Source organism: Cyprinodon variegatus, unplaced genomic scaffold (assembly GCF_000732505.1).
Source record: "Cyprinodon variegatus isolate N-32 unplaced genomic scaffold, C_variegatus-1.0 Scaffold76, whole genome shotgun sequence".
Taxonomy (NCBI): Eukaryota; Metazoa; Chordata; class Actinopteri; order Cyprinodontiformes; family Cyprinodontidae; genus Cyprinodon; species Cyprinodon variegatus.
Genome location: NW_015150529.1, coordinates 937,557 through 949,670, shown reverse-complemented (window position 1 = coordinate 949,670; position 12,114 = coordinate 937,557). Strand labels below are relative to the sequence as shown.

Genomic DNA, 12,114 nt, shown 5'->3' with positions numbered 1-12,114 from the left:
ATATATATATATATATATATGTATATGTGTGTGAGAATATTGAAAAAAAAAAGTTTAACAGGAAGGTTACTCTGTATGAATAAGAAGTTTTTTTTCTTCATAGCCCTTTTTAGATAATTTACATTAATTGATATAATTTCTCTGGCTGTATATACCGACAGGTTTATTTGGTGGAGGGTTTTGTTTCTATTTATCTTCAGGTGAATGTAATTAGTTTGGAAATTGAGGTTTAGATGGTTGATGTTAACTACTCTTTTTTGTGTGTATTTGATTGATTCATTTATTGTAGTTTTCGGAAATTGTCTGTCTGAAATAAATTCCTAATCATTCATGCATTCTTTCATTCATTCATTCATTCATTCATTCAAATCAGACACTATTGAAAGTAATACCCAATAATACATGTAACTATTTTTCTTTGCAAGGAAAATATAAACTAGTTAAATCGAGTTTAGATAGAAGTTAAAAAGTCATGGGACGATTAAATCAAGACATTTAACTGGTTGCCCACATTCTTCAAAACCAGGAACACATTCAAACTGCATCCCGATTTGTTTGCCCATCTCCTGCTTTATCCTGACATATCCTACATAAGAAAAGCAAAAATATGCTTTATCTGATATGTGTCATATCTGTTTTGTTGCCTAACAACAACTTTTAGGGGAACTCAGACTGTCATAAAGCAGCACTCTGTGTCACATGACTCATTCACAGATGAATCCAACCCTCTCCACGCATCTATATGCATTTAGCGATATATATTGACTTTCAAATAATTTAAGATATCTCAAATGAAGCTAATAATAATGGGGTCATTTTAGTGTTGCTGTAGGGAAAAGGTCATTAACTCCAAAAACATTGTAATTGTTTTATAATAAACGTAATGATACCATTGCTACTGAGTAAACTATGTGAAGATAACAGTAACATAAGAGGAAGCAGATTAGCTGTACTTTAGGAAAGTGAATATACATATCACTGAGATTCAAACTCTGTTTTTATGCATTTCATTCCTGGTTTTTTTTGTAAGACGCCTACATTAAACAAGTAAGATAAGAAATATTTGCTAAGATAAAAAAAAGATTAGTTTCCTGTTTCCATTTGGGTGTTTACCCGTATCAACAGTTTTGATAAAGTCATTGTCATTCATTGCTCACAGATGACGTTAAGAGCAGCGCTCCTCCATCACACCACCAACACCCACAGATCCTCAAATTCTGGCTCGGTGACTAATGTATTTATAGGAAGCTGCTGCTGCTGCTGTTCTACTCCCCGTCTGGGAAAAAGGTGGGAGGTCCACATGACCAACCCCTCTGCTGTATCACAGATATTTTTAAGGATATCATCAGCTCTGCGTTTCTGACATTTCACAGGGATCTGCCTGATATTTGGTGACCTTTCAGAGACACTGACAATGCTGCGTTAATAAAGAGCTGTTATTTTACATCAATGCAGCACTCTGTCATAAAAAGTATTACAATTTTTCCTTTGCAAATACTCTCTGACAAAAGAAGCAAATGCTTTTTATAAGGCAGGTTTCAACTGAGAGGAAGATTCTGCAGGGACATCCAACCCAAATCGTATGCAGCATACTTTACTGACAAGCTCAGTCTCAATGTTTTACTTTATTTTTTTTTCCATAAACAAATCTGTTCATAACCTGTTCAGACTGATATACAGCTAAAATGTTTAAAAATGCTCCCTACTCTGGAGCTGAGGGGTTTGGCAGCTGTTTGTGGCATTTAGCACCTGCATGCTAGCACTAATTATAGAGAGGATGCAATATGATGACAAAAACCATTCATCGTGCTTTTCTGCTGCTGTAAAGGTGGTGATTAATTTAAACAGTTTTGTTGGTTTAATTATAAATTATATGAAAGGTTCCTGTATTTTTCAGTCACACTTTCAGGCTAAGAAGTACAGATTTTTGAAGCAGATGGTGACAAAGATAATGAACATTCATCTTTATGACTTTAACTGATATTAAATTCCCACCTCCATTGTATCTGTTTATATTCAGCCATTGGCATTTCTAGACAAGGGCCAACGGGGCCAACTGGTCTTGGCCCCTGTACTGAAAGCATACGCTGCAGAAATTGAAATATGTGTCAATTTTAATTTTTCTTTGATTTCAGTAGGTAGGTAAGACAGTTTACTGATAGAAAAGGTATTTTACATTTAATATAAGTAAAAATACTCCATTATTTTATTTTAAGTGGATAGTATGTAATTATCAGATATTTAATGGCAAAAATGTGCATTTCTTTTGGTAAATGGCTTTATTTACCTGCTTAGTTTAAGGGAAAATTACTATTTTAGATCAGCTTTTGCTGTGTAATGCCTAAATAATTTCTTTTTTATGATGAAAAGTGCTGACAAAAGGGACAACACTGCAAAAGGTTTCCATGTAACAAAGTCTTGCAGTCTTAGATCTAGTCAAGAAGTATTTTTCTTCATGTTTTAAGATTGATATCCTTCTTTTTAAAAGGTTTCAAGAAGTCTTACTTAGTACAACTGTCTAATTGGCAGATTTTTGCACTTATTTTGAGAAGAATCTTCTCCAAAGACGATTAATGATCTCACATAAGTTGGCTTACTTGAACAACTTATTTCTTTCTGTGCCAAGCAATATTAAAAACGTTGAATCACACATCACCTCCCCCTGTATTCAGTCACACTAATGTTTTTTTGCCTTACATAATATCACCAGAGGAATCTGCATGTGGAGGCTTGCAGTTCCTTGATGTTAAGTAGAAAACATCAGCTAAAAAAATAGAAAGCTGAAGAATCTATAGTTTAGATTATATAAAAATGAAAATACTGTACAGTTCACTCATTGTGCCATATTTTAAATACTGTTTGGATGTCTTGGGGAATACACGAGTCAAATATAAAACTTTTATTTATTACAGAAGAGAGCTGTAAGAAGGATCACAGTTGGTTATCAAACACACAACAGTTAATTATTTATCAAATCCAGAATATTAAAACTAAAAGAGTTCCAAACACTATTAATTATATTTAAAGCAATATGTCAACATTTACCAGAAAAATAATTGCTATTTAGAAAAAGAGTTGAGTGGCAGAAAATATAATTTCAAACATCAACTTGCATGTACAACACTTAAATAGTTGTATCCCTCAGTTATTGAGGTAAAACTGTTGAATTTACCTAAAAAGTTGTACCAATATTTGTCAAATAATACGGAGCCCCTTTGGTGACATGGGCAGAATTTTTTTTTAAAGATGTTAAGTTGTGGCCACGACTTACAAAGCGCTGGCCACCACAACTTACTAAATGGTGGCTACGATTTAGTAAGTGGTGGCCAACACTTACTAAATCGAATGCAAATGAGAATTCCTTGAATGTAAGCTACACCACCATAAAGGAGCTCCCTCACAAATAATGTGTGGCCACAACTTATCTATCTCGTGGGCCACAACTTACTAAGTCATGGCCACAACTTAACATCTTCAAAAAAAAATTCTGCCCATGTCACCAGAGGGGCTCCGTAAATTAATGTAAGTGTTTCAAAGAAGCATAATTATTCAGTATTAATATTAAGAGGTTTGTGTTATTTTTTTTCTCATTTTATTTGCTATGATTTATATATATTTATGCTTTCCTTAAAATGTTTATTTAGGTTATTTATTTTTCGATAAATGTGCAAAAAAAAAGATTTTATGTTCTTTTTGCTCTCTTTTGCTCATAGGAAATGTATAACAGAAAATGTCTGTTTTTGTGTGTGTTTTTTTTGCAATTGAATAAGAAATGTGTTCTGAAAGTGGGTTTGACAGATTTAACAAAAATTATTAAGTAGCTTAAATATAACTGTTCCTTCATATCATTATTGTGAAGCTCTTTCGTTACATTGCAAACCTAATACCTTTTATATGTTTAATATGTATTTGTATTTTAAGTACGGAATAGGATTAGGGCCATTAATAAAATAAAAAAGTTTACTGATTTTTATATTTTATTTTCAGTCAAAAAAGAATTTTGATTTTAATTCCAGAATCCCGAAGAAAAAATACAGAATTCTGAGATTAAAATCAGAATTCTGCTTTTTTTGCCATATTAAACTGAAATGAAATTTAAAAATCAGTTAACTTTTTTTTTTTTTCAGTGGGCCTAATCCTCTTTCGTACTTAAAACATAAACACATAATAAACATAAAAAGCTATTAGGTTTGCAAGGTGAAGGAAGAGGATTAGGGCCACAGATTTTTACATTTTTAAATTTTTTTTCAGAATAATATGGAAAAAAAGTCAGAATTCTGATTTTAATCACAGAATTCTGAGAAAAAAAAAAAGGAATTATGAGATTCAAGTCAGAATTCTTACTTAAATCTCAGAAATCTTACTTTCTTCCCATATTAAACTGAAATAAAATTTAAAAATCTGTTAATTTTTTCTCCAGTGGCCCTAATCCTCTTACGTATTTAAGAAACAGGTCGCAATACGGTCAAATTAAATGTAATTGCTAAAGAGAAATATCACTTTAATTAATACCCCATGACGTAATCCTGTTTAGTTTCTCACGTGCCCGTCTGTTAACCCTATAAACATCCCAAGAAGCGCCCTCATGAATCAGAACTATTGGACGTTAAACAGTTAACAGCTTGTGCGCGTTCTCAGAAGTCCCCGTGAGCGCGCAGAGGTGCACCTCCAAGCAGAAACCGATCAGACAGCAGGTCGGTGGCTCGATGAGCTGGGAGACGGAACCGCGCAAAGTACCGGCTGTTAAAAGAAACATAAAAAATTCAAAGAGGTCGACGTGAACGGTTCGTTTCGCTGGCGGTCTGTTCTCCCGTGGACTAACGTTTCTCGGAAAGTTCTTATTCAGCGGGAAGGACGCGGACTGAAGCTCCGAAACACTGTCCACAATGTCGGGAAGCAGGGAGGAGGAGAGGAGGAAACTGGCCGACATCATCAACCACTGGAACGCCAACCGGCTCGACCTGTTCGAGATCAGTCAGCCCACAGAGGTATGAGAGGTGTACGGGAGGCCGCGGCCCTGTGGGGCCTCTGCTGGGGGGAAATAGAGCTACCAGTGGCGGACACTGAGGGGGTTTAGATAAAGTCAGGTGGTGTTTGTGGGCAGCGTGGTTAACTCCGTGGTAAAGTACGTGAGTGGAGCAAAGCAACGCCAAACTCCATTGATAAACCGGCGTATTTACACTATTCATCACGAGGCTTTAAATATGTACTTTGTGTGAGATCTATTGAAATTAATTTCTAATAGAAGAGTTAATTTTCTACAAATCAGCTTTGTTTATGTGTGTTTTAGTGATATAAATTAAATCCATGTAGCTAGCGGCTAGCTTTTCGGCGTCTCCAACTGTGTCTGCAGTAGCTAACAGCGATATTCCACAAAGTTGACAGTTGTCTGCATCATAATCACACCGTATGTTTCTGTAAATCATTGCTTTATTTAGCATTATGTTATATTTTAATGTCAGAAATGCGTTTGGATGCGATAAGTAAAATCGGCACTGATTTATCAGATTTTTTCTTTAACCAGCTAGCTAGTTAGCAGGTACATAACTGCGTTTAAGAGGATACTGTGAATCTGTTTGTATGAATTGTCATTGCACTCAACAATACAGTTGTATTTAAGGTCAAATTTATAACACAGTTATATATGTTGGTGTTAGCAGTGTGTAGCAGTAATAGGGCTGCGGTAACTGACAATCCAGGGAAGGGTTTTAAATAAAAGGTTTAGGTTTAGGCTAAATGGCGTGTGTGGATGCTGAGACCTGGGTAGGGGCGGCTGAAAGGACAAATTGTGGAAGATGAGACTGAATACTTCCTGTCATAGCCTTCTTTACATGTTGTTCCCTGTATTTCCCTTGAACTACTGTAGATAAGCTTGGCTAGGGTTGATAGGACTGCCTGTGTGACCAACTATAATCTGAAATGGCAACATGTTAGGAAGCATAGATGGATTGGAATTGCCTTCACTGGAAAAAAAAAAAAACAATCTAGAAATTTCTTAAATTAAGTGTATTTATCCTTAATTTGAGTAGGTTAATTACATATTTTGCCAATGGAATTAGTATTTTTACTCTTAGAATAAGATATTTAGATAATATACACTTGAAAGAAGACAATGCAATTGTGTTTTCTGATTTTAAATGTTCTTGTCCCATTGGCAAAACGTCTTTCTTCGCTTCTCAATCCAAGAACAAATGCACTTATTTCAAGAAAAATTACTTATCTAGATTTCGATTTTTTTTTCAGTGTTACTAGACTTGTAGACACCCCAGAAACAGATTACTTGATCTGAATATGCCCCTTTTGCTTATCCATACCCTTATTTAATACTATATTACTATTATATATACTATTTATATGATAAAAGAAGCTTGAAAAGGAACATTTAAACAAAAGTGGCTGGAAAACGAGGGAATCGAGATTTTGCTGTGTTTTTATCTATATAGGTAGATATATGCAGGTTGATAGATAGGTAGATGGATATACTTGTTGATGGCATTAAAATAATTTCTAAGAGCATTAAAAAGCATTAAATTAGAATTAGTCATTCCTGTATAAGCCCTGATACTCTATATATAAGTAACCTTAAATTTCTCCTTTATTTTTACCATTCACTGTATATATCTTGATGCACTTTATATACTTCATGCATCTTTTCATTGTTTGTGCACCTCCTGTTTGTTTACAAGAGCCGACGTCACAAGTGAATTTCTCCATTGTGAGATCGATAAAGTTCTATTCTAATCAAAGTGGATACAAATTGAATCATGGTTGAGTATGGGTACACAAAGCTTCACTTTGTAACTAAAAAAGTTTGGAACAATTGCACTTAAACAAAGATACAAAATGGTATTTTGAACAGCAGGCTGAAGATCCCTTCCAGCCCTCATGTCCCTCCGTTGTCGCACAAACACACCCCCACTTCCTCACCACCTCGGGCGTATTTAGACCCACAGCTAGCTTCTGATTGTCCCTCTTGCGTTGTGGCGTGGAATAACATAGCGCAGACCACGCTTCAATATTGGGCATAATTCAAAAATATCTGCGACAAGCTCACTGAGACATACTGCTGCGGGAGGATAAACAGTCCTTTAGTGCCTGGGCGGCTGTACAGTAGCTATTACTGTTGAATTTCCTTCCCTATTGGATCAAATGATGTATGCTGGTGAACACCTTTGTTATAGGTATATGCACTCTTCACCATGGCCCTGGTTTTTTTATCTAAATATATATCACTCAAATATATGCATCTACCGCCTCTGCAGCCTGGTTTGGGCATCGCTGAGTCAGTGCTTTGAACCAAGTGACTAGGCTCCACAAAGCCTCCCGTGATGAGGGGAGGAAGAACTCCTGCACTTCAAAAGATTTGTCCCTCTGCTCACTGTCCATGCTTTAGCGTGGCTAAGCTTGCAAAATCAATTTGGTGTTTTCACAATTTGTCTGGCAGTGGAGTTACCTTAATCAATTTAGTTGCTTTTGTTTAATTGAACTTTTCTTTAAACCATTATGTTTTTTCTTTTTTTTTTTTTTTTGTCCAACTAAAACTTCAACCTTAAAGGAATAGTACACCCAAAACATGATTAGCCTTCATTTTCTACTCACCCCCATGCTGAACAACACTCTGGAGTACTTTTTTGATATCTCAAATGCATCTGGAGATCTGGGAGGCTTCTTGCTGTCTGCTGACATTCAAATAATGGAGGTCTATGGCGCCCGAGGCAGAAAGGTCCATAAAAGTCCACAAAAAACGTGTCAATATTCCTCCATACTGCTCGTCCAATGTATTCCAAGTGTATAGATGAAAGTGCGCATTCAGCGTCTGCTCTGCCAATAATGCAAGCGTAGAAGAAGAAATGTGCTGTTTACCTGTGCAAAGAAAGAAACAACGAAAGAAAAAAGTCTGAGGATTTCAGTGTTGAGGAAGAGCATGAGTTCTTTGCCGAGCTGAATGCGCTGGTTTGGTCTGCCGGCTTCCGTAGCGTCGTGATCGCGCATGTGCGCGCTTTCAGGAAATCCTATACACTACTGTTTATGCTCTAAAAACATTCTAAATGACTTCGTTTCGAGTAAATTCTGGATGTTACCCACTCAGGACACTTGGAATACATTAGACGACCAGTATGGAGGAATATTGACACGTTTTTTGTGGACTTTTATGGACCTTTCTGCCTCGGGCACCATAGACCTCCATTATTTGAATGTCAGCAGACAGCAAGAAGCCTCCCAGATCTCCAGATGCATTTGAGATATCAAAAAAGTACTCCAGAGTGTTGTTCAGCATGGGGGTGAGTAGAAAATGAAGGCTAATCATGTTTTGGGTGTACTATTCCTTTAAGCCCTGGATGTGTTAGCAGGGTTTTTGATTAGTTGGATTTGGGAAAATTGTGAAACCAAAACAGAAATGATTTTAAGGAGATGCATATGGTGAAGATTGCAGCTCAAACTACAGCATCAAACTTCCTCATTTTAACATACCTGCAATGAAGCAGAGACCAGTCAGGGTTTAATCATTTCTGTACAAGTTAGTCAGTCAACCTTTCCTCTGCTGCGTGTTATCTGTTAGTTTTAATTTAAATCTAAGGTTGTGTTGGCAACAGTTTTAGGCGGTCATCCAACCCCCACCTCGCCTTGGGTGTAAAGGGGAGGGGGGGGTCAGAAGGTCCCCTCTCCTCCTTGAGCCGATTAAATCATCAGGCCCAAAGCTGACCAGCCGTTTGCCAGAGTTGTGTACCGCTCACAACAACCCGCCTCATTTTGTAAGGAAACATTAACCATGTTCCAGTTTTCATTTGGCTGTGACTGTTAGGATATTTGCTTTTAGGGTTGCTGGCGATGCGGGCCTCAGCGTCTTCGTCCAGCAATACGTGACTCAATGTAAAGCAGATGCATGGCCGCTCTCGCTACATCACACCCTGTAGCCCATATGTCAGCTGGTGGAGCCCCTAAGCCTCATAAGTGTCCTTCAAAACACCCAGCCTGCTTGTGAGTGTAGTTGTGACTGGAATGTGCAACGCTAAGAATATTTCAAGTATATTCTTTAACGCCTTTTAGATCTGATCAATCACAGAAGTAAACGTTGATGAATAAAAAGGAAAAATATCCTGAATTTGTTGGTGACCTGCTGGTGAGAGCAGGGAGATCATTCGTGTGATTAGATTAGCCATGGTTCGTTGGTCAGTCTGGAACAAAGGTTCTCAAATTTTTTAATCTTGCAAACCCAAACTGAATAAATCCTGTTTTGGGAACTGGCAGGCTCATTATAACACAACGGGTTCTTGTGTTACATTTATACTCGCAGGATCAGAAGGCCTGGTTCTGCAGACTCAGCTTCCTTGAAATGTGTGGCAGACTCAGACTCATAGCAATGGTTTGATCTTTTTGTGATAAATTATGTAGTTATAGTCAGGTTTTTTTAGTAGGCTGTGTAATATTAGCTATAATGTGGGCTGAAATGAACGCATGTCCTGTTAATCCTCTTTAATTTCCATATTCTGGATGTGCCTTTTAGTTTCATGATCACAAAGATACGTCAAGTGCTGACATAAATCGCCTTAAAATGTATTCGTCCAGTTTGCAGGATCATAAAAAATTCCATGCATTTGTTTTGTGATATTGCATTTGTGGATACTGTGGTAACTTTTTGCTTTTTGATAAGGAATGTATGTAAAGATTGAAGTTCCAAGTATTCTTTTAGTGATGCTCTTTGGGCTTTTTTGTAAGGAAAATGGGGGGGAGGTTAAATTGTTAAGTAATCTATGAGAGTAGAGTCTCTATGTTCACTGGTAAAACAAATTAATTAGTTCTGCTGGCTTTATTTGCATTTAGTATGTAACAAGAAGTGGAAAATGTAGGAGTTTCTAAAGTTACTGCATGTGTTCTGTAGGCGATGGTTATTGCTCCTCTATAAAATATGCATATGTCAGCATCCCATGTTGGTATGCAAAGGACTGTTTGGAACACAGTAACCATGTCTGTATGCCGATGTAACATCCAGTTTGTTGGATGGGGTGTTTCTGTAGCAGATGGCCAAACCTGACACAGATGCCTTGTCTAAGATGTTAAAGATCAAGCAGACAGTTGGAGGTACTGATGATTTATCACAACATCCATCCATTTTCTACATTTTTTTATTCTCACAAGCTCAATTCAATTCAGTTTACTTCTATAGCGCCAATTCACAGCACATGTCATTTCAAGGCACTTTACAATTCACCAGATTATACAGTCAGGTTGATTCAAAGTTTTCTATCTAAGGAAAACCAGTTTATTTTATTGACTGGGATGCAATCCCTCACAGGGTGGCTAATGTCCATCTGCAGGACAGGTAGACAGTTCATCATAAAGCTTTTTTTATGGATATAACTCCATGCAGAAAGACCCTAAGCTACAATATAAACACAAGACCCGCTTCTAGCAGCGCAGCTGTGATATTAACTGCCTTTGTCATCAGAGCACTTAACCAATAATATGAACATTGCATGATTTTTCTATCATCCTGCAGCTCTGGTACTGGTACTATTAACCTTTAGTATTTGTTTCTCTGGCTGTTTACATAAGCTTGTAGAGCTGCACCAACTAGTCAGAACTAGTAAATACTTTGCTGATTAATTAATCTATTTATTTTTTATTTTTAGTTAAACTGTAAAAAATTTCACATATATTACAGAGTTTGAACTAACCTGGTATAAGCCAGACTGATTTGTGTAGTTAAATTTGAATTTTTACAATGTATCCATCTGAATATGGTGTGGAATAAAAAATGTGTTTGCAAAAGGGAGGGACATTCAGTAGGATTCTTTGAGCTGATTGGGTAATGTCGAGCTTTAGTCAATTGCAGTAGCAGTTGCAGCGAATCATACTCTTGATTTGTTTTACCACTAGAGGAGTTAACTGATAAACCAAACTCTTACCAAATCCGGTCAAGAGCAACGCACAAACATCTTTTCCATCCACAGAAGTCCAGATTGCATTCTTTTGATCATAAAAAAAGAAGATATGGAGGGTATTCCAGCTAAAACAGACTAAATATCAGTGTCTATCACTGGTGTAGCCATGTTTGTTTTGCTTCAGCCTGGTGCTTCTGGTTAATGTCAGACACGTCACCACATTTTATTGTTTTGAAACCTTTATGTATTCGAGGCTAATACATCTATTGGTTTCTGGAGTTTTTAAATTCACAGATCTCACAACAATTCATCCTGCTTCCATGGTTAACTTTGAAACTTGCTGAGCTAAAACTTCCACTTGAAGATGGTCGACATAGAGCATATTCACAGACAAAGGAAGCTTTTTGTTTCAAATCCAAAATGTATATTTTTTAAAGTTTTGCAACGATTACCGATCTGAGTCAGCCATTGTTTTTAGCAAATGGCAAGTTTTAATCTCTTTATACTAAACTTAACCATTCATAGACTATGAGCTGTTTTCAATAATGGATATTTTTAATTGATCTGATTGCATCATTTTGTAGCGTAAATTTTTCGTTTTGGAAAGTATGCTTTTGCCACTGGGTGTTTCATACCAGCCATTTCTTATCTGCCTGGTTAGTCATATAATTGTCACTAGTCATGAATAACAGTAACTTTTAGATGAGCCCCTTGTCAAATGGCTAAGTGGGCTCAGTCTAATCAGCTTCCTGTCTTCCTAGATAATAAAAAATGCTTTCCTGTCATAACAAGATGCAGAAAAGTGCTGCATTTCTTTATTGTCTATATGTTTCTGCAGAAAGGTCTGTCAAAATCAACAGTGTCTGCAGCTTTGCCTCAGTGCTGCTGCCTGGGTCCTAACCTATACCAGAAAAAATTGATCTTATCTCACTAGCTTAGTTATTTCACTATATATTGGATAATCATGTTATTGGAGTGAATAGCAGGGGGGCTTCTCTAGTATGAACTGTTAAGTCCCCTCAGGTAAGGGATCCCCTGACCAGAACTGAAAAAAAAAAAGATGAAGTGGCATTTAACTTCTATGGTTCTCTGCTCTGTACTAAACTCTCTGAAAACCTGAGACATACAAAAAACTTTAGATTTAAATCAGGACAGAATTATGAAAATATCTGTATTTTATGTGTTATTTTATTTCTGTTTTGCCTTTGATGGCACTAATGCTACGTTCAGA

At 36.7% G+C, this 12,114-nt stretch overlaps 1 protein-coding gene across 1 annotated transcript in view; it reads left to right on the top strand.

Moving 5' to 3' along the window:
• The first annotated feature begins 4,663 nt into the window (after positions 1-4,663).
• The window catches only part of LOC107083520 (afadin-like), a 158,249-nt gene continuing 150,798 nt past the window's right edge, over positions 4,664-12,114 (top strand). The window contains 1 exon segment of the mRNA XM_015372827.1: positions 4,664-4,988. Coding sequence (XP_015228313.1) covers positions 4,887-4,988 — 102 coding nt within the window. The 5' untranslated portion in view covers positions 4,664-4,886.